This window comes from Balaenoptera acutorostrata, chromosome 21 (genome assembly GCF_949987535.1).
Source record: "Balaenoptera acutorostrata chromosome 21, mBalAcu1.1, whole genome shotgun sequence".
Lineage (NCBI taxonomy): Eukaryota > Metazoa > Chordata > Mammalia > Artiodactyla > Balaenopteridae > Balaenoptera > Balaenoptera acutorostrata.
In genome coordinates this window covers 17,101,048-17,124,938 of record NC_080084.1, presented here as the reverse complement: position 1 = coordinate 17,124,938, position 23,891 = coordinate 17,101,048, and the positions used below count along the sequence as shown (strand labels likewise).

Here is a 23,891-nt window from a genome sequence, read left to right as displayed (position 1 = left end):
TTGCTGATACCATACAGTCAAAGGAAAGTATGCGACATGGTGGTATTTCTTGAACATTTTTGTCCACTATTTCTTCAAATATTTTTTCTTCAACCCCATCCTCTTTCTGGGTCTGTAATTATATATACATTAGACCTCTTTATATTGTCCCACAGGTTACTGAAGTTCTGTTCTTTTTTGCTTTTGTTTTTTAAGTCTATTTCCTGTGTGTCATTTTGGACTGTTTCTATCGCTATGTCTTCAGCTTTATTACTTTTTATTTTCCTGTAGCGCCTAAAGTGCTATCCATCCCATGTAGAGATTTAAAAATTTCAGATATTATATTTTTCATCTCTAGAAATTCTATTTGCTTCTTCTTTTTTAAAAAACTCTTCAGTTTCTCTCCTGTCATATTTTGTGTTAAATCCTTGAGCATATTAAGCTCATAAGTCCTTCTCTGTTAATGCCATCATTTTTGTCATTTCTGGATATGGTTCTATTGACTATATATTTTCCTACTTACTTGGAATGCCTATTACGTTTTGACTGGATGCCTGATATATTGAATATAATGTTGTTGAACTCCGGATTTTGTCCTAGTCTTTTAGAGAGTATCAGGCTTTGCTTTGGCGGGCAGTTAGGTTACTTACTGAGCAGTTTGACTCTATCAGGGCTTGTCTTTAAGCTTCTGAAGGGTCTAAACTAGCCCAGAGTCTAGGGCTAGTTTACCTCACTCCTAAGACATGACACTTCGGGGGTCTCTAAAGCATACTCCGTTCGACAACCGTATTCAACAGTCTCTCCACTCTGGCTCCAGGGAACTCAAATGATTCCTAGCCCAGTGTGAGCTCTGAAAATTGTTTGTCTTACTGCTCCCCAATAATTGTTCTTTCCTGGTCTTGTGGAGTTTCACAGAACATATTCACTGATTTTTATTCAGCTAAAGATACAAGGGTGAGCCTATGCAGATTTCTGAAGCTTTTTCTCCATAAACTCCGCCTCATAAATTCCAACCAACTTGGCCTCGCCAAATTCCCTTAAAAAAAATCCCCATCTCATTTGTTTCTCTTCTCTCAGCTACAAAGGTCCGGAACTACCTGTCGTCCAATGTCTGAAAACAGTTGTTTCACATACTTTGTTCAGTTTCTTAGTAACTCCAGACCTATTGCTTCTTCTTGTCCAGCAGTGGGCGTCTCAAACGCCTTATGGAAAAACGTAGATTGTTTTATAAATGCTATTCTCTATGGTTAAAATTCACCTCTCTCTCGGATACTCCTCGTTTACGTCTCAGGAGATGGTGATGGGTCATTTCCTCTGGCGGAATCTCTAGGGACTACGGCCCGAACTCTGGCGTCGCTTCAACCCGGCGCACGCAGCATTCAGTTTCTCCCGCGCGCACCTCCCTCCCGCTTCGCTCCTCCCACCTCTCCTTCCACCCACCGCCCCCCACCGCCCGCCTCGGCGGAGGCGCCGGCGTTCCGCGCGCCGGCTCACTGCGCCTGCGCGGCGTGTGGACGCCTCACGCTCCCGGAAGTGGGAGGTGTCCACTCGAGTTTGTGTGGTCGCTGCCGCGGGAACGCGAGCCCGGTAATTTTTCAGCGGAGAAAGGCGAGGCTTTCGGGCTTGGCCGAGTGAGAGAGCGAGTGGTGCACTCCAGCAGCTCTCTTCTTACGTGACACGCGGCATGGAGGATGAGCAGAGCCACCAGCCCGACGGCGAGGCCGTGGCTCCCGCGCGGCGCGGGTCGCGGGGGTCGGAGTGCGGGGAGGAGGCGCAGCGCCCGAATCCCGAGGTGAGAATCCGCCCGCGCGCCGTTGTCTTCGAGGGTTTCCCTGAGGAACAGCAGCCCGTGCGCCCTGGGGCCACAGCCCTGGCCGCCTTCCCCTGGCCCCAACTCCGGGAGCCTTTACTCGGGGGTGGTTGTCAGTAAGCCCCCTCTGGTCCCAGTTACCGTCTGGAAGTGAGTAAATAGTCCAGACGAGAAGTATGCGAACCGCGGTTTTATTAGCTCTGCGTGGGAACTCTGCTCTGAACATTCTGGGCGCACGGTTACTGTTGTCATTCTGTGTAGCCCTAATCTGTAGCGGGTAGTTGATGTTTTTAGAAATACCACGACAGCTCAGCTCTAGCTATGTCACTTCTTAAGACCTTTAAGCCCAGCTCCCAGCCTTGGCAAAAGGTGATTGTGCCTGTTAGCTGGAGCTTCGTCTCTGGTTTTCGCCCATTTACTCCTACCTCATATAAACGTAATGTATGACTGATACCCTTAATGAGTTTGATAGCTCACCGATAGATCCTAGTTACAGTGGCAGAGTTGTAAAAACCGTCTTAAAACTTCTTTATTCATCTTCTTTGACACATACAATTATTGTTGACTGGCGCTGCAGAGTGTGAACGATCTAATACTCGAATTGGTCATTTTCTATTAATAACATACAAATGCGGAGCACCTCATAGTGTGGGTACTTGCAGGAGGCTTCCTAGCTCTTGCTCTTTCCGTCTACAACCCATTCCCCACATAGCAGGTAGAATGAGCTTTTAGTAACATGAATCTGACTGGTTTCTCCCCTCCTGAGTCTTCAGTTTGCTGCCCACAGGACCTGGCTCCTTTCTCCATTGTTAACTGCACCTCGTACGACTCTTCCCTTTTGCTCTCAGTGCCCAGCATCCTCGGTTTTATGGTGGATGATCTTTCTTGTTAAGGGTCTTTGTGTGCTTCCTTTGCTGTGCATGCTCTTCCCCTGGGTCTTTTGCATAGTTATCTGCCTCGCCTTATGATATTACTTTCAAAAAGGCCTCCATGTCCCTTCTGTCTAAAGAACCACTCTTCTATCCCGCCATACCTCTTCAGTTTGAGATACTGTCAATAACATCATCAAGTGAGTCGGTTTAAAAATAATTTTTAAAACTTTATTTTTAATGAGAGAAGTGTGATTGAATACACTTCATTAGATTTGGAAGTCTTAAAACTTTGAGATATAGTGACTTAAGGCCTGGGTTTATGTTCCTAGTTGATTTTACTGACTATCATATTTGTTAAAAACTTGTTGTTGGATGCTTTTAATAAATAATGATACAGTCCTTTTTTTTTTCCAGGCTCAAGTAAGCAAAATATTTTGTTGGATTTCAGCTAAGTAAATTTTCATTATCCTTGATGTCAACGAAATTCTTTTTGTAAACTAATAGGTGTTGCATTTTTATATTTTTAACCAAGTAGGTTCAAATTTCATCAGAACTCTTCTTTTGGAAGGATTGTAACCAAGTTTAATTCTGCTTCTAAGTTTGTTTGTTTGTTTTTTATGTGTAGATGCAAAGGCTTTTTTTTTAAATAGGTAATGAGCACGTTTTCTTTTTTTTTTTTTTTTTGGCAATAAAATAATGGAAACACTTCCAGAACATCTATTTTCCAAATGTTCTTGCCACAGAAGAGGTTTCTCTTGATAAGCAGTTACTTGCTAAGTTATTGTTAAAACATATTTTCTTTCATCTTGAAACAAATAGGGTTTATTTAAAAAAAAAACAACTTTTAAGGATCAAGCTATTAATCCCTTTCTCATCACAGAAAATGACAGCAATTTTGGAATACCTTTTTGTAAGAGGAAATATGTAACTCATTTGTAAGTTCAATAGCACTTTTAAGTACTTTACCACAAGATAGTCAGCCTCCATTTGGTATAAAAGATTTTCATGGTCAATTCCATATTGTAAAGATTCCCTCATTTGGGATAATATAAACCGTGCAACCATTTACTGGGACGTGTGAAAATTGCAAGATGTCACAGTATCATGAAGGTGAATGTTCCCCCTTGTACTGTGAAGTCTGTCCCTACTTTCCTCATTGTATGGCCGGTACTTTGTGACATGTGACAGATGGACACAGACATTGGGGAGGGCGCCATTATCAATCCATGTATTACTTAGTAAACTAATTTTGTGTTTTTGTAGATTAATAATACATACAGGGTTTTAAATATTTTCCTTCTGCTCCTTAGTGGATTGTCTTAGTGGATTTTCTTTGGAAACCATTAGTGTAGACCACAATTTGTGAGAACTGGACCTTGACCATGTCCTAAACTTCACTGAAGGAAGAGGGCTAGGGTTGTACCCAGGAGAGGAGGCAGAACTTTCTTTATAGAAATCATGATTTGTAGCATATCTAGAAGAGGCCTAAGTGTTACTTGTGGGTAATATTTGTAGCCACAGTTCTAGATAAGAATTAAGCAAGTGAGTCAGAGAGAGGATTTAGCCAAGGAGAAAATTTGCTTAAATTAAGTGAGACATTTGTTTTGGTAGACAAACTGTTACTCATTGTTGACCTAAATTTTAACCCGATTGAAGATGAAGTTTAAAATTCACTGTAAGTGTAAAGACAAAGGATAAGTCAGGAATCCTGATTAAATGCTAATGATAAAGTAGCCAGGCATTGTAAATTTAATATATTATTGAAAGCTAAGTATTTTCTTATCTTAGTCAAATATCCATGTTATAAAGTTTTTTTTTTTTTCTGTGCTTTTTTTTTTATTTTTTATTTTTTTTATTTATGGCTGTGTTGGGTCTTGGTTTCTGTATGAGGGCTTTCTCTAGTTATGGCAAGTGGGGGCCACTCTTCATCGCGGTGTGCTGGCCTCTTCACTATCGCGGCCTCTCTTGTTGCGGAGCACAGGCTCCAGACGCGCAGGCTCAGTAGTTGTGGCTCACAGGCCCAGTTGCCCCGTGGCATGTGGGATCTTCCCAGACCAGGGCTCGAACCCGTGTCCCCTGCATTGGCAGGCAGATTCTCAACCACTGCGCCACCAGGGAAGCCCTATAAAGTTTTTAAAACATTGGTCAACAAGGAACCTCAGTATAATTACTCTTCAAGGGACTTCTCTGGTGGCGCAGTGTTTAAGAATCCGCCTGCCAATGCAGGGGACATGGGTTCGAGCCCTGGTCCGGGAAGATCCCACATGCCACGCAGCAGCCAAGCCCGTGCACACAACTACTGAGCCTGCATGCTGCAACTACTGAAGCTCGTGTGCCTAGAGCCCATGCTTTGCAACAAGGGAAGCCACTGCAGTGAGAAGCCCGCGCACCACAATGAAGAGTAGCCCCCGCTCGCCGCAACTAGAGAAAGCCCGCGTGTAGCAATGAAGACCCAGTGCAGCCAAATAAATAAATAAATAAAATTATTTTAAAAAATTATTCTTCAATTTATGGACAGTTCATACATTGGAATTCCTGTCCTCTTTCCTCAGAGGAGATTGGAGAGAGTAATTCTTAAGTATTCTAGCACAGTATCTGCTAAATGTGTGTTGCATTAAATTGAGAGCTAAGAGTGAGAAATAGTCCCTGAACCATCAGGATCAGTTCCAGCTCAGGGACTGTGTCCTATCCATGGTTATCCCTCCTTAATCTGTCATTAAAGTTCACATGAGGACAATGTGGTAAGTTATAACTAAGTTAACAAGCTTTTGTATGGATTGCTAGTGAATTCCAAAGTATTTTTGAAAATTCTGAAACATACCTAATATTTGTAACATTGCATGTGGAAAATAACTTGTAAATGAATCTTTGGAACTTCACATATTAGTAATTTGGGACTACCTGTGGTGTGATTAGAATCGAATTATGTCTTTCTTAACATGGATTTTCATTTAAGAAAGGAGGAAAGGTTTATAATATAGTAACTATAGTTCTCCTGAATAACTGAATATATGTGTAACTTTCGGAAATTGTGTGTTTTGGAACTGAATTTATTTCCTTCTTTGCCTTGGATACCAGCAAGTTTTGAGTCAGATTTCTGGTCCCTTTAATTTTTATATTGGCCAATTTCTGTTAACTTTGTGAAACGAAGTCAGGTTAAAAAATTCTCAGGATGTATACATGCGTAATGTTGTAAAAGTTTACTTAAAAATTGGTTCATTTGTAAATTTTAGAATACTGCTTGTGAAAAGGTCTGACCTACAGTCTGTGATGGTTATTAGTAAAGTTACCATTTATTAATAGCCATGGTGGATATGGTGTCAGGAACCTGCTATACTTGATCTCATTTAATCCTTATAATAATCTCTCCCAGATACTATTTATCATTACCAATACCAAATACTATTTGAGACAGTTATTATTATACCTTATTTTATAGATAAGGAAACTGAAGATCAGAGTAATAAGTAATTACCCAAGGTTATGCTACTATTAAACAATCAGCTGGCTCTGTACTGAGGTTGCTCTGACTCCCAAAACCAGTGCTCTTTTTACTTAGCTTCATTTCCTGTAAGGAACCTCGTGACTGAGAAGAGAGCAGGGTAAATTGTATTGGAAACACATCCTCCTTCTTCCTAAGCAGTTTTTATTGAACGTATAGCACAAAGAGCCCTTAGGAGTTTGAATCTTTAAGATGTTTGTACTAATTATAAACTTTATATATATATATATATATGTATTTTTTTTGTGTGTGGTAGAAAAAGCAGCGATGTAGACTTGATGGCCAAGAAGCAAAAGGATCTAAGTTCATTACCTCCAGTGCAAGTGATTTCAGTGACCCGGTTTACAAAGAGATTGCTATTACGAATGGTTGCATTAATAGAATGAGTAAGGAAGAGCTCAGAGCCAAACTTTCAGAATTCAAGCTTGAAACCAGGTAATTAAAAATAACTTTAAAATTATAAAAGTAGTACATGTTCATCTAGAAAATCTTGAAAACACTGAAAAATATCTGTAATCCTATTATAAAGAGATAACCATTACTAACAATTCAAATAACAGCTGTAATTTACATTCTTATACATGAAACTTTGTGTGACTCTGATTATTTCTGTCAGTCTTTTAGACGATAGAGTAGTATTGCTGAATTAAAGTTGATGAATATTTTGATCGTCTACCAGAAGTGTATAGGAGTATCTATCATTTTATACCGAGTATGTTTAAAAAATTTCTTTTGTTGATCATTTGGTTGATAGATAATTATAACTTATTAACAAGATTGAGTATTTTTCCTTTTTCTTGTTCATTTGTATTACTTTTTATAAAGAAGATTTCTTTGAAACCAGGTAATTAAAAAAAAACAGCTTTCACCTACTAGGAAGTATTTTTTCTTCTGTTTTAGTTTCTAAAAATATGCAGTATGATAGTAAGCGTTATGTTTAACTGTATATTGAATGAGAAAATAATGCAGCTTAGCCAACTCAAGAGTGTGTATGTGTGCATGTGTGTGTATCTTCAATGAGATGTATACATACTTAAGTTTTAATAACTTTTTGCGAAACAAATCACTTTATTTTGACTTGGGGCATGGGGCAGGAATGACCTTTGGGATCCAGAAAAACATGTAGCTTCTTGATACACAAGAGAATTGCCAGGCATCTAGAAAAAAATAACTACAGGTAATAGAGGAAAACTTATTGTTTTGGGGTCCCCCTGAATCCTTATTCTCTTATAAGCAGTATTCCTCCTCTTTGCTTTAAAGTAGAGCTTCACTGCTTTTCAAAAGAGCACACATGTATTTTTTCCCCTTTCTCGATTGTCTGCTCCATAATTTGTGAAGAAGATTTTTACCTCCTTTCCCCCTGACTCTTTCTATTCTGGAAATACAACGTGTAGCCGACTTAAGATTTTCTGGGCAAAATGTGTGTTCTTCCCAGGTGTGAAGATCAGTTGCTCACTCCTAATTTATATGGGAGCTAGAGAGATCAAATGTATGTTTATACGTTTAGTCAACAAACACTTACTGAATTGTAAGCACTTTACTAGGTAATAATGTTATAAAGGTAAAACAGATCTACTCCCTATTTTGGAAATCTCAGTCTTTTAGGAAAATACACAAACCAGTAATCACAGTACAGAGTGACCAAAGCTGTATTGAAGGTCTGGCCAAGTACATCATGAGAATGCGGAAGAGTCTGTCTCAGGGATTCAGAAGTGACATTTGAATTGACTTAAAACAGAAAAGGGAGGGGGAGGGTATTTTGGGCAAAAAGAAATAAAAACTCATAATTTCTGTTTGTATATTTTCTGCTACATGATCTTGCTTTTTCTTTGTACAACCAAAGTTGTGGAACAGGAAAGCATGCCCCATTTTCGGGACATGACTTGTATTGCGTTTTGTCTGCAGTGTGCAGCGTACTGTGGGGAGGGGGAACATCTGAAGAAGATGATGAAATGATAGGTCGTAGCCTAGTGGTGAAGGAACTCTGTGCTAAAGTCTGCGTTTTACCTCGTAAGCAGAAGGGAGCCACTGAAGTATTTCAGCAGGAAGGTGGTGCTAGTGCCTAGTTCTCGAGCAAGGTGAAGAATGAAGAGGAGGGCTGTGATAGTGGAGATGTTTGCCAGAGTCCAGGAAGCTAATGGGAGCCCCACCTGAGAGAATTCAGGAGATCCAGATTCTGTATGTTTCTCTGAGTTGGAATTGGCAGAAATGGTGATTGTTTGGATGTGGGGGGCAAGGGAGAGGTTAAAGATAAAGTTTTCTCTCTGGAGTAACTGGTTATGTGTTGATGTTGCCATTAGGTTTGCAGACAAAAATTTTAGTAAATTACGTTTTACCTTTAGTAAAATATAGAAAGAAAGAAAAGAAATTAAGACAAAGTAATCCAAAGCTGTCACATAACGCAGAGGTCACGCACAATACCTTAATATGAAAGGAGTTGAGGGTTTCCTTCCTAGGTTTTGGTAGTTTGGAAAATCTCAAGCAAATAAACATATTAACATATATTGTCTTAAAACAACTTGCTGGTTAACTATCAGGATTTTTCATGGATAAGATTCCTTTTTAGTGGTAGTTTAGAAAGGAAAACAAAAGGTTAGAAACATTTTTTCTAATGGTCACTAATTGGTGACGCGGCCAAAATGCCTTCCTTGTCACTTCCCATTAGTTACAGTTTTTAGATCCTCCTATTTTTTACTACCATTTTGTATTTGCAGGCCCTTACAGGACTCAACCAAGTAACAGTGAAGGAAGTCTAAGTAATGGTTGCGATTTTTGATTTTTTGAAGTAATATATACTGTTTGACGAACGAATGTGACCACCTTTACCCACCATTGTCATAAATTTAGAACCACTTTGCCCCACCTCCCTTTTGTGGAACGTATATTTTAAAAATACCTGTAAAACAGAAATCTCCTGAATCAAATTCTACCCATGGTAAACTAAGAAATCTAATTACAATTAAGAATCTACTGACTATGACAGTGTTCTTCTGGACATGGTTTATTCTAGGGTCTCCTAAATTAGTTTTCCTAGTTAAATAGCTAAGGGACATTCAACTTTATATACTAGTAGGCTCATAATGCTTTCAAATTCATGTGGATTTTTTTAGTTGTCTAACTTAACAAAAGCCAAAAGAAAGGAAAGAGAGAGCATAATATGTTCAATTTACCTGAATTTTCATTCTCTGAGATTTGTGTTTGGTCAGCAGAATAATTCAGTATTAATTTCGGTTTTTGTATCATGTATGTCATCTTATTATATAAGGCAACAGGGCTGTGTAGGTAGTGTATGCCGACAAAGGTTATGGTTTGAAAAACCAATATATAATATATCGTACTACAAAAATGAAAAGTTACATGTGAATTAAAATATTGATGCTGTATTAAACGTTCTGTTTTAATTAGTTCTTTGCTAAATTAGCTTTGCTTTCTTTACATTTATTTTGGCTAAATTATGCTGTGATAATGCTATCAGTGTTCAACCCAGTGCCAGCAGGTAAGAGTTCAGATTCTTGCCTGTAAAATTCACCTAAGCGTTAATTTTATTCTTATTTTCCTTAGAGGTGTAAAGGATGTACTAAAGAAGAGACTAAAAAACTATTATAAGAAGCAGAAGCTGATGTTGAAAGAGGGCAATTGTGCTGACAGTTACTATGACTACATTTGTGTTATTGACTTCGAAGCCACTTGTGAAGAGGGTAACCCACCTGAGTTCATACATGAAATAATTGAATTTCCTGTTGTTTTACTGAATACTCATACCTTAGAAATAGTAAGTGAATTGTTTTAATTTTATTTTTAGCAACAGCTATTCTGGGGTTGGCTACTAAGGTCCCATTTGCTGTTTCAGCTAGAATTAGAATTCTAAAGAGGGGGTGTTTGCTCTTGCTGCATACTTAATAGTTGGGCTATAATAAAATAATTTCAGAGTCTGCTCCTCTCCTTTTCCAGTAGCTAAAACAAATAAACAAACAAAAAACAAAAAAAACTGATGCCTGGTCCTCGTCCCAGAGATTCTGATTTAGTTGTTCCGTGGGGCCCCTGGCATCAGCCTTTTTTTTAAAGCTTCTCAGTTGGTATACAGTCAGGGTTGAGAACCACTGTGGTAGACTAATGTATACTCTGATCTATAAAAATGATAAGGTATAGAAATTACCTTTCAACTTAAAACTAGTTAGCTTTCTGGTGAACAGTTTATGGGGGAAACAACTCTTGTAACCTTGGCTTCTAAGCCATATAACATATTTGCTTTAGATACTCATTGTCAGTGCATTGTTAGTGTAGGAGCTCAGCAGGATCCCTCCAGATTAATACGGTTTCCCTTGTAAATCCTGAGCAAGGACTGTAACAGCTCATCTACCCAGAAGTACCACGTCCGTGGTATCCCCAGTTGCCACCAGCACTCTGGGAATAACTATAAAAAGGCTTAGTGCATGAAAATGCATACAATTTTTTCTTTCTGTTGTTTGAAGCCTCTTTTAGTTACAGTCTTAATCAGCCCATTTATATAATTTCCTTGTCCAAAGCAGATTAACGGTCAGTAAATTAAAAGAAAAAAATGACAGCTATGAAGGCAAATCATCTTGCATAACTCACTAGATCTTACTTCCTCTCTCTCACTCAAGGACATGGCTCTAGCCATTCTCCTCCCTTATTTAGACATGAATGATTCATTGCTTCCTACTATATCGTTCCCATCACATACAAACGTTATTTTTCACACCATAAAAAGCCTTCACTTGACCCACTCCCTGCCAGCTACCCCATGTCTTTGTTCCTCTACAGCAGATTTCTTTGTAAAAGTTATATACAGTTCTGTCTGTTTCCTCCCATTCTCTGTTAAACCCATACCACTTGTAGGTTTTTTTTTTTTTTAAACATCTTTATTGGAGTATAATTGCTTACAATGGTGTGTTAGTTTCTGCTTTATAACAAAGTGAATCAGTTATACATATACATATGTTCCCATATCTCTTCCCTCTTGCGTCTCCCTCCTTCCCACCCTCCCCATCCCACCCCTCTAGGTGGTCACAGACCACCAAGCTGATCTCCCTGTGCTATGCGGCTGCTTCCCACTAGCTATCTGTTTTACGTTTGGTAGTGTATATATGTCCATGCCACTCTCTCACTTTGTCCCAGCTTACCCTTCCCCCTCCCCATAGCCTCAAGTCCATTCTCTAGTAGGTCTGTGTCTTTATTCCCATCTTACCCATAGGTTCTTCATGACCTTTTTTTTTTTTTTTCTTAGATTCCATATATATGTGTTAGCATACGGTATTTGTTTTTCTCTTTCTGACTTCACTCTGTATGACAGACTCTAGGTCCATCCACCTCACTACAAATAACTCAATTTCGTTTCTTTTATGGCACTTGTAGGTTTAAGTTATGTATTCCAGCCCATCACTCCACTAAAATCACTCCTCAGTGTCACCTTTGACCTTTACCTAAGTCCTGGTGGAATTGACCACTGTCTCCTTCAAGTGACTGCCAGAACCCCTCATTCTCCTGCATTTTCGCCAGCCTCACTGGGTTCCCCTTCACAGTTTCCTTCACTGGTTGCTCCTTCTCTTCCCAACTTCCTAATATAGGATGCTGTAGGTTCAATTCCAGGTCCTCTTCTCTATATAGATCCTCTCCTTTAATGATCTCGTCTATCATCTTGTTCCATAGCTTTTAGAAGCTACATGCTGATGTCTTCCAAATACATATCTCCAATCTTGTCCTCTGTCCCAAGTCCAGACTGTTACTTAACATCTCTACTTGGACATCTAAACAGACATCTTAACATGTCCCAAATTTACCCGCAACCTGTTTTATCTTCAGCCTCCCTAGCTTGAGGACTAGCAACTCTGTCTTTCTAATTGCTCAGTCCAGAAACCTTGGAGTCATCCTTAACTCCTGTTTCTCTCACATCACACATCCAGGCCATCAGTGACTTGTTTGCTCTGCCTTCAAAATATATCCAGAACCCAGCCACTTAACCACACTGCTATGACTGTAGTCTGAGTCCCACTGATTTCTTGTCTGGATTTGCTGCTTTCGTTCATCATTTAACCAGTCTCTGTTTCTCTCCTTATTCCCTGCAGCCAATTCTCAACCTAGTGACCAGAGTGATCCTTATGAAATATAAGTCAGAGCACTTCACTCCTCTGCTCACGACTCTTTTATGGCTCCCCATGTAACTCAGAGTAAAAATCATATTCCTTATATGATCTGGCCTCTTGTTACCTCTGATTGCACCATATTGACCTGCTTGCTGTTTCTCAGAAATTCCAGGCATGCTCCACCCCCTCACCTCCCAGAGCTTTAGCTCAAATTCCTTTCCTGCAGAGATCTTGCTGCTAATTCCCTTCCTCCCTCCTATCCTTCCTTCCTTCCTTCCTTCACTCTTGCCTTCTAAATAAAGTCTAACTGGTTCTCTGTGCAATAGTGTAGCTTGAATACCCCACAGACCCAATGTTTCTGATCCCTCTTATCTACTCTACTTTTTAAGAACCCTCATCACCTTTTAACTTACTATGTAATTTATTTAAGTGATTATTAAATATTTGGTCAATGAATGCATAGTCCTCTGGCATCATTCTGTTGAAAGTATTAAATAACAAATACAATTTTATTAATGTCATACTTAGTAGTACCTGCTTACAATGGTAAGGGAAGTTGCAGCATATTTTTTTTAAAGATTTTCATTTAAAATTATGAAACAAAATACTGATATTTAAAAGGATAGACTTCATTTATCTATGAAATTCAATTAAGTAGAATTTTTCCTTTTGCAATATGTCTGGTAAGTAAAGAACATCTATAACTTTTGAAGTTCAAATGTTCTTTGCTGTTCTTTTACTCTTTTATAATTGTTAGTAACTTGATAATTCATCTGCTTAATACACGAGTGTGTAAAAAGAATTTTATAAACACTATTTTTCTTAATTTTTTAATCTTCTACTATAAGTAATATTCTTTGTTTTTTTCTCCATAGCTACCTAGTATTAATAATTGCTGCCGATAAATCTTTAGGCTTTGAAATTGTCCTTAATTTTTAACAAGTGACTTAGTGTGATCTGGTTTAGGGAGGCAGCATTGGGCCAGAGGAAAAAATGCTTAGAGACCTGAGCCTGATGATAACCATGCCGTCCTTACTGAGTTCACAAAGTTGTTGTGAGCATAAAATAAGAAGGCAATCATGAAAGCTTCTTGAAGAGGTTAAACATTGCTAAAATAATTAGTAGTATTATTGCCCTTTAAATTACTACATATCATATAGTTAAATTTTTATTATTCAGAATTCAGTTTAGTGGAATCTTAATATAAAAATAAGGACTAATCAGGAGTAAATGGGAGAGCAGGAATCTGAACTAATTTAGTTGTAACTGCAGACTGGCATTTCTTCAGCATACTATGTTATTTAAAAAGCTCTTAATATCTTGAACTAGAGGTTGCATTAATAGGCTTTACAGTTTCAAAATATTATAAACAAAATCATTGACGTTTTGCTCCTCTGGTTAAACTTTGGTTTGAAGACTTGCTTTCAGGTACTTGTTCTATCTTAAACTTTTTTAAACTATGAAGCATAATTTTTTAATTAAAAAATTAGAGTACTTTGGGAATAGGGCATTATCCTTAAATTGTTAAAACTCTAGACAGGTCTGTGCCTTGAGCCATCTATAAGATTACAACCTTATGTGGCTGACATAGTCACGTTATGTATCATGTATCTTAAGTCATAGAAAATACTTTAATTTGCTGTCCTTCCCTTGTAGGAAGATACGTTTCAGCAGTATGTGAGACCAGAGATTAACACACAACTTTCTGACTTCTGCATCAATCTAACTGGAATTACTCAGGTTATAATTCTGTGTTCCTTTTTCTAGAGTTTGAAAGAAGTTTTGAAATTAGGGGTTTATTTCATAGTTTAAAAAAATTATTGTTGTAAATAATTAAATGCGATACTTTCCTTGCTTGGTAAAGGTCTTTTGTATTGTAATATTTAAAAAATAGAAAAGCACATTTTACACCTGGTAAGATTTTTTTTCAGCCTTTCCTTTTAAGGAGTTGTAAACATTTCATTTGTATGGAGCATTAGTGAAGGAAATGTTAGTTACCATGTTGAACTTGGAGATGAAGTTTTAAAATGTATCTGTTTACAACCTGATTTTATATATAGCTTAATTTTTTTTAGGCCTTTGATTTTTGGTTGTATTCTAATGTGGTAGGCCCTTTGTTCATTTACTTAGTTCCTTTATTCATTCATTCAGCAAATATTTGAGGGCCTGCTATAATATTCAATATTGACCAAGCTACGATGGATACAAAGATGGTCAAGGCAGTCTCTCTCCTCAGCTCACTTAACAATCTGTAAGTCAGGGGGACAGACAGAAGAAAACACTGGTCACAGTATACAGTATGGTTAGGAAGACTGACAGTCAGTGTTTCATTAGGGTGTCATGGGCATCTGTAGGAAGACCTCCCTCTGACAGAGGGAAGGGAGGGCTGTCCTGGGCAAAACTCAAGTTGGTGAACTTGGGCTGAGTCAGCGATAGGTAAATAGGTGGAAAAGAATGACTGGGCAGGCATTTCAGGTGTGAAGGGCAAAACTGTAAGTGGTTCGGGATAGTTCATGTGTATTATGGGCTAGTGAGAAAATGGTCGCAAATAAAGCTAAAGTGATAGAGGCGAGCTAGATCATGAAGGGTCTTGTGTGTCTTTTTGTCTGGAAGACCTTGGGGAGTGTTTGGAGGATTTTAAGTATGAGAGTGATGTGATGGATCATTCAGATGTGTAGTATGTTCTGGAAAGATGTGAGCTTCGAGATAGGGAAACCACTGTAGAGGGCTGTGGCTTTCAGCTGAGGAGAGATTTCCCTTTTCTCCCCTCTGGAGAAGCAGTAAGCCACTAGGTTGAGGCCTGAAAAAAGAGAACCCCTGAGGATGATCTTAAATCTTAATCTGAAAAAAAAAAAAAATCTTAATCTGGGGAGGATTATGTACTTCAGTTGAAAGCAGTCCCTAATACTTGGCTATAAACAATTTTTAATTGTCTTAAAAATGGAATTTTAGGTGAATCTTAGCCGAGGAAACCATGAAGAGTTTAAAAGATCATAGTTAAGACTTTCTCCTACTGTTTCTTTCCCTCCAGTGTTTGTTTCTGGGTAGGACTACATGTAACTACCCAGATTTTTATATATTTTACTTTCATATCCTCAGGATCAGGTAGACAAAGCTGATACCTTCCCTCAGGTACTGAAAAAAGTCATTGACTGGATGAAATTGAAAGAATTAGGAACGAAGTATAAATATTCCATATTAACAGATGGGTAAGTATTTAGGAAATTTATCTTTTTTAATCTACTTTTTAAGATTAAAGATGTCCTAACTCATCCAACTTTTAGAATAACCACAAAAAATATTATTTACTAAAGAAGTCCCCACAACAGACAGTAGTTTTCCTTTTACATTCTTATTCCTGGTTAAATTTTAAGTCCTAGACGTCAGAGAGAGGAGGGAAAGCAGAGATAACAGTCTGATCCAGTGCTAGAAGAAGATTAAATATTAATGTATAAAACTTAAATGACTTTACTGAAACGCTGTTTTTATCAGGACACTTCCTTGCTCAAGAAAGTCCAGACTCTTCAGTCTGGCTTTCAAGGCTCTGTTGTCTAATCCCACCCTGCCCGTGTAGCCTAATCCTCCTGCCGTTTTTCTTTTTTACTCCAGTTAGGCTGGCCCATGAACCACACGGTTTATCCTTCCTCTCTGTACCCATACAGCTTTCCTCTCTGCTGGAAGGTTCTCTTCCTTGACTCTTCTTTATTATTACCCAGAGCGTACCTCATATTTTATTCTGGACACTACAACTCACGTTGACCTTTTTCTTGAAGCCTTACAGCCTCTGTTATGTACCATGCCTGTTGGCATCTGACTAAATATTCTGATATCTAAACTTTATGTGTGTAAGACCTAGGTTTGCAAGGAGATTAAAACTCCATTCAGAGCAAGGATTTTTGCTACTTGGTAGTCTTTCATATTGCTTACTATGGTGCTGAGCTCAAAATTATGCTCCAAAAGCATTAGTTAAATGAAAAGCCAAGTGGGGAGATGAGAGACATTAAAACAGAGATTAACAGCATTGTGCTGAGGCACCTCCTATACCCTATGCTATTGAGGTTGAAGAAGAAAGTCCTAATGAACTTCTGTTTCAAATTGTGGACAAAAGCTGAGGTGTCACCTAAGTGAAGGGTTTAGAGGCCCTCAAGTGCAAAAGGAGAAGAGCATTGAATTTAGGCCCATCATAATTGTGCTTAAAAATGGAAGTTTGGGAAAATGTTGATGGACCTCTTTAGAAATCTGTTCCTGATTTTCAACATGAATGAGCAGTGTTCCTGCTAAAGTACACAGGTGTTTCTGTCATAACATGGTGTGTGCAATTCTGTAAAAAACCTCACGTTCTGGGACAGATCATTCAAAATCTGTGCAATTTTGTAACCAGAGGACTAACAAAAACAATAATTGATACCTCCAGAAATAATTTGGACAGCCCAGGCAAGCAGCCCGGGGTCTGTAGAAGGCACCTCAGAGGATGTTACAAAGGCACAGAAGCCAGAGGATCGTGGGGGCAGGTGCTTGTTTTTAATTTTCTTAAAAGTACTCCTGTTGCTGGCACAGCGGCCGAGTTGAGAGCTTTTTCTTTCCTGCTGAAGGTTATAATTTCTACTGCTGCAATTCTGACTCCCTTTGCCGAGGAAAAACCACATATGAGGCAACATAATTTACATGATACAGCCAGGATTCTCCTACTTAACTACATAGGTTGATTCGTGTTGTAGAAACATGCTGTGGCAGAGCAAATTGCATTCTAACTACTTGATATCAGCTACGTTTGTTTCTCTCAAGTATTTTGTTCATTTGTTTGTGTTTTTTGTTTTATTTCAAAGCATACCCTCAAGAAACTTCCTAATGTGATAAACTTGGCATTAAAAGTAAGCTGAGCAGTTATTTTAGAGTTGTAAAAAAAAAAAAAACTCAACAAGATAGAGGTGTGCCTAGGTAATCAGAACCATAAAAATGGTCAAGATGAGCCCAATAAGAATTAGACAGTTTGTCCAAAAAAATTTAATATATCCAACTTCCACTTTGCTTTTTAAAGTTTGTTTTTGAATTATTATTTTGGAGGAAGAGAAGTTAATTTTCTAAGCTTGGTGTTATGTGAGAATATAAGAAAGGTGATGTGTAAATAAAAACAAATAGAATGACTTAAAATCCTCATTTTTAAGAATGGTATAGCATTTATTTAATCCAGTTTTTTTTCCTCTTTTGGTTTAAGTTCATGGGATATGAGTAAGTTCCTGAACATTCAGTGCCAGCTAAGCAGGCTCAAATATCCACCTTTTGCCAAAAAGTGGATCAATATTCGAAAGTCATATGGAAACTTTTACAAGGTAAGATTTTGATATTGATTATACTGCTCTTGATAAATTTATTATATTTTGCATGTACATAACGTTATGATTTACTAGATGCTTTTCACAGAAAAAAGTCATATAATTAGTCGTTATTCTTCAGATTCCAAATAGTTACGTTCATGTGAGTTTAGAAGAATAAGCTATATTCCTCACTCAACCTGTTACTTAAATAGGGTAACTATATATGTATGATCTTCAGTTTCAGAGGTTTGAAACTGTAGTGGTATTCAATATATGGATTGTTTGTGGAACAAATGCTCCCCACTGATTTTTCATTTTAATTTTATCAAAGTTAATATGTGTGTGTAGTGTAAATTTTTAAAAATAGTATTGCAAGTCTCATAACAAATGGCAGTCTTCCACCATGGCCCTCACCAGTACTGGTTCCTATTCTCCCAAACACTTTTAACTTTTTAAAGTTGTTTCTTCTCATATTAACCTTCCAGTTTCCAGATTATATATTTATGCTACTTCTTGAATTTTCAGTCTGAGGTATCTATTGAGTTCCTGCAATGGAAAGTGGAGATTCAGCTCCATTAAACAGCTACCATTCCTGCCTGTCCTTCCCCTCCCTGCATCTTTCTTAGTTATGTTAGCTTTATAATCAAATCATTATTCGCTGTTTACATTTCTAATGATTATGGAAAGTGTTCACTTTTCCCCAGATTTAATAATTGACTTTAGTTGTTTTCTTACGCTGTTACTCTCCATTCAAACTGTAAATCACTTCTCAGTACTCAAAACACTCAGGTGGTGTCAGTTTTTCTTTTTTCTTTTTCTTTTTTTTCCTTTTTTACCTTGGAGACTAGCTTTCTGGAACCTTTAATCCTGTTCTAATCTGAACTGGTCTTCAGGCTTCTTCAAAAATCATCCTAGAAGATTTCATTTGCTTCTCTATCACATGTTAGATCTTGGGTCATCTTTTTCCCTTTGCAACCACATTTTGGTGAAGCACATCCTTTCCTGAGAAAAGGTGCTTTTCTCTCAAAACATTTTTTTTTGTTTTTTTGTTTTAGCATTTTAAAATTGACAACTATGCATACAGAAAAGTGGATTTTGACAGATTGTTTTTAGAGTGAAATCCCTTGTAAATTCCACCCACTTAACCCTCTTCCTTCCTCCCAGAGCTCCTGTAATCCATACTTTCATGGGGATAATTTTCTTGTTTTTCCTTACAGCTTTATTTTTTTATTATTATTATTTTTATACATCTTTATTGGAGTATAATTGCTTCACAATGCTGTGTTAGTTTCTGTTGTACAACAAAGTCAATCAGCCATATGCATACATATATCCCCATATCCCTTCCCTCTTGAGCCTCCCTCCCACCCTTCCTTATAGCTTTAATATTTATATGTTGATCCTTATAGCATATGGTTTAGTTTTGCCTGTTTTTGAAAATGATATAATTAGCATCATACTGGCTGTATTTTTTATTTTGCTTCTTTCCTCAACATTATATTTGAGATTCATCCTTCTTGTGTATGTAGCTGAAGTTCATTTATTTTATTGCTGTGTAGAATTCCATTGTGTTCGTTTATCTACTTTGGGTGGTTTTTGGTTTGGGGCTTTTTATGAACAGTGGTGCTATAAACATTCCTGTGCATATCTTTGGTGCCTTGTGTGCTCATTTCTCCAGAGTATAAGCCTAGGAGTTGAATTGCTGGGTTATAGAATATGTACCACATTGAGATTACTTGATAATGCAAAAATCGTTTTCCGAAGTGGTTTACCAGTTGGCACTCTCACAAGAAGAGTGTGTGATTTACTATTGCTCCACGTCTTTGCCAGCATCTGGTATTGCCAGTCATTTAAAATGTTTGTAAGTGTGGTGGATGTGTGATGACATCTCATTGAGGTTCTGATTTGCATTTGCCTAATTACTCATGCAACTGAGCTCCTTTTCCTATGTTATTAGTCATTTGGATTTCTTTCCTTTGATTATATTTGGCAAATATTTTTTCCTTTTTTGTGGATTTTTCACTGATTTTGTGATTTCTTAAAAAAAAGTTGGTTATGAAAAATTACAAACATATACAAAAGTAGACAGATACAATGAACTCTCATGACTCAGTTTCAACAGTTATTAACTCATGACCAACCTTGTTTCATCTATAACCCTACCCACTTTACCTTTTCCTTATTATTTTGAAGAAGATCTTAAACATTATTTCATTTGCTTTGTAAGCATTTCATTATGTAACCCCCAAAAGATAAGGACTCTTTTAGAAAATAAAACCACCACATCATTATCACACCTAAAAAAATTAACAGAGCTTCCCTGGTGGCGCAGTGGTTGAGAGTCTGCCTGCCAATGCAGGGGACACGGGTTCGAGCCCTGGTCTGGGAGGATCCCACATGCCGCGGAGCGACTGGGCCCATGAGCCACAACTACTGAGCCTGCGCGTCTGGAGCCTCTGCTCCGCAACAAGAGAGGCCGCGATAGTGAAAGGCCTGCGCACCGCGATGAAGAGTGGCCCCCACTCGCTGCAACTGGAGAAAGCCCTCGCACAGAAACGAAGACCCAACACAGCCATAAATAAATAAATAAGTCAGGAGCTCTTTTAAAAAAAAAAAATTAACAGTAATTCCTTAATGTTATCAAATCATCATAAATATCATAAATATTTTGTTTTCTTTTACCCTTTGTGTGTTGAATGAGGATCAGAATAAACTTCACACATTTGCAGTCGGGTGACATGTCTCATAAGTTTTAAACTTTTTAAAATTATTTTTTAAAATAAATTTATTTATTTTATTTATTATTTTTGGATGCGTTGGGTCTTCATTGCTGTGCATGGGATTTCTCTAGTTGCGGTGAGCGAGGGCTAGTCTTCGTTGCGGTGCGCAGGCTTCTCATTGCAGTGGCCTCTCGTTGCGGAGTACGGGCTCTAGGCACGTGGGCTTCAGTAGTTGTGGTGCGTGGGCTTCAGTAGTTGTAGCTCGCAGGCTCTAGAGCCCAGGCTCAGTGGTTGTGGCACATGGGCTTAGTTGCTCCACGGCATGTGGGAACCTCCCGGACCAGGACTCTAACTTGTGTTCCCTGCATTGGCAGGCAGATTCTTAACCACTGCACCACCAGGGAAGCCCCAAATTTTTAAATTTATAAATTCCTTTCCTGCCTCCTTTTTCCCTTTAGCAGTTTTTTTTTTTCCCCCCCAAGAACCTGAGCCATTTGTCCTGTAGAGTTTCCCATAGTCTGGATTTTGCTTGTTGTATCCTGTGATACAGTTTCAAATGTGCCTCTGTCCTCTGAATTTCATGTAAATTTGTAGGGGCTGATCAACTTTAGATTCTTTTCATGCTACAGCTCCCAGGTGGTAATGCGTTCTTATGTAAGGGGTCTTTCTCCAACCTTTAACTTAGAAGAATAATTTACTTATTCTAAGGATAATTATTAACAATTACTAAAACCATAAAAGAATTTTCAGGTCTGCGTAAAAACATCTACAACTCATAGTACATTAGAGTGATCAGAAAGTTGTAGATACGTTAAGGCAAAATTGCCAGTGCTTTTTTGAGTAGAGAATTACATTTTTCTGTGGATCTGTTTACATTGGTCAGTTTCTTAGGCTGCTCTTTTCTGTGTGGTTTCCCCGCTTTGTACTAGATACCAATTATAATGCTGATTAGTAGTGTAAGTTGAGGAAACTTACATTTTCCTTTTTAAAAATTTTCTTCTCAAAAAAAAAAAAAAAAAAAAATTTCTTCTCCTCTTCCCATTTGTACATTATATTCTTTGGAGAAATGTCTATTCAAATTCTTTACATCAGGTTGTTTGCTTTTTTTGTTGTTGAGTTTTAGGAATTCTTTGTATATTCTAGATGTTAATCCCTTTTCACATATGTGATTTGCAAATATTTTCTTCCATTCTGTGGGCTGCCTTTTCACTGTGTTGATAGTGTCCTTTGATATATAAAAGTTATAAATTTTGTCAGTCAAGTAAAATAATACATTACAGAAAAATACCATGCCAAAAAATTAGTTTGGGTTAAATTTAGATGTTCAGAACAATGCATTTCCTTTCATAAATTATTTAAGGTATAAAACTGCAAACTTTTTAGATGTTTTAAGGATTCCATCTGTTTATATGTATTTTTATCTAAAACTCTAAGATCATTTTTTTAAAGCTCTGAAGGTTTATTTATTTGCTTCATTTGACCCAAGAGTATTTGCCCTTTGCCTAACTTTATTTAGCTATTGCTGTTCATTTTCAGCTTCTTATTTTTCCACTTCACAATGACTTATAGAATACTAAAGAATTATTTACTGAGCTGTTTATTTTTCAGGTTCCTAGAAGCCAAACCAAGCTGACAATAATGCTTGAAAAACTCGGCATGGATTACGATGGGCGGCCTCACAGTGGTCTTGATGACTCTAAGAACATTGCCCGAATAGCGGTTAGAATGCTGCAGGATGGGTGTGAACTCCGGGTTAATGAGAAGATGCATGCAGGGCAGCTAATGAGTGTGTCCTCTTCACTACCAATAGAGGGCACTCCAGCGCCACAAATGCCGCATTCCAGAAAATAACAGCATTTTTGTGCTTTTGCCCGTGGATCATTCACTCTAACTGGAGCTGCTACAAAGAGGTAGCAGATGAATACTTATTGAATTAGTCCTGCAGTGCAAAATTTAAGCACCTTAAACATTTAAAATCTTATTACAGTTATAGATATATGCATATGTATGTGAACAGATTCTGTGGGGAGGGCATATTGAATTCTTTGTTGAATTCTTTGTCACCAGCACTTTTGATATGAGCAGTATTTGTTACACAGTAACAGTTCCTGCTTAGAACTGAATTTTATAATTTAAGGTGTCCAAGATGTGTTCCTTTTGGTTTTAAAATGCAGAGGTTTATTGGCTCTCCCCTTGAATGTCATACCTTATTGATGTTAAAATATATAATGTGTTTCTACATTAACATCATTAGATCAGATCATTTCTTAAAATGCAGAAAAGATTGGAAAGGTGGGCCTTATCTAGCCTTTGGGTTTTAAGAATGTCAGTGTCCTTTTGATTTTTGAAATGTATATGTGAAGGTCAGTTGTGAGTGGTGAATTTCATAAAGTACTTGGTATACATATCTGCCTTTGTTTTTTTTTAAAATTTATAATTGGAAGATTCATGATAGATTATAGGGTCTGATTAAAAATTCAGTTACTGATGAGGTTAATGGAAATTCAAAAGAAAATACCATTTAAAGGAATATAGGGGCTACAGCTTGAACTTTATAATACATAGATAAATCATTGGGGTTTTTTGGATTTGGTTTTTTGGTTCCCCTCCCCCTTGTGACATATATCTATCTGCCTTGTTTCTTAAATCTAAGAGACCATGCTTTGAATTAGATTTAAAATTAAAGGTCACCACTTAATTTTGCATTTGTATTCAACATTATGAGTGAGGTTAGTAAAGTCGAATAATGCTTTCTACCATATCTTACGTTTCTATTACTAAAAACTGATTTTACATAGTGACCACTAAATGTTGAATAGTTAATTCTTAACTAATTCTAAAAACAAAAATGTGTCTGTGGAGTTGAGAAAGTAAACTCTCCTTATCTAGAAGCTAAAAATACATATTTTCAGAATTGGATTTCCCCCTATAGCTTTCCCAGAACAATTTCATTAACATTGTTTGCTTCTTTTCGTTTACTTCCTAATAGTAATTGTGATGCTACTTTATTTTAATGATTTATACATTATAATCAAATGAATTTTATAGAGGTCTTCCAACCCTGGTGCATAAGAGAAAAGTAGGCATTTTTCTTGGTATGAGAATTCTCCACACAGTGCTGTAGCTTTTTAACTTAAAAGAATGAATTTCTGCCTTTGAGCAGAAGTTATAGAATCAGCATAATAAAAAAATAAGTGGATAACAGAAGGCACAAGGGTGGACAAAATACACATTATAGTAAAACAAGGACATCTAGATGTTTTAGGTTTAAACAGAAAACTCTTGGGGTGAAACGGATATATGCTAAGATGTTTGTGAATCCCAAATAGCACCATACAGTATACCACAAAGTATTACTGGACGTTTTAAAGCATTCCCTTCCTTACAGAGGTACTGTGCCAGGGCCAAGTAGTAGAAACTAGGAAATCACTAGTGAGGTGTGGGTGCTGGGCAGTCCACTCACGCTCCCTAGGCGAGTTTTCCACATAGCCACCTCGCCGTAGAATTCCAATTCATGCCACAGCAAAGCTGGAATCCTCTCTCACCAGCTTCCAGGGTTGCTCACAAGAGCTAAAAACTGCAAGTGGGA

The 23,891-nt window shown here is 37.6% G+C and overlaps 1 protein-coding gene across 1 annotated transcript; it reads left to right on the top strand.

Annotated features, from left to right (window-relative positions):
• Window positions 1–1,502: 1,502 nt before the first annotated feature.
• Window positions 1,503–22,707, top strand: ERI1 (exoribonuclease 1). The gene is made up of 7 exons (XM_007174048.2): window positions 1,503–1,771; window positions 6,420–6,598; window positions 9,725–9,935; window positions 13,924–14,007; window positions 15,367–15,476; window positions 17,483–17,597; window positions 21,911–22,707. The coding sequence occupies exons 1-7, from the start codon at window positions 1,664–1,666 to the stop codon at window positions 22,151–22,153; spliced, it is 1,050 nt and encodes a 349-aa protein (XP_007174110.1). The 5' UTR covers window positions 1,503–1,663; the 3' UTR covers window positions 22,154–22,707.
• Window positions 22,708–23,891: the final 1,184 nt, after the last annotated feature.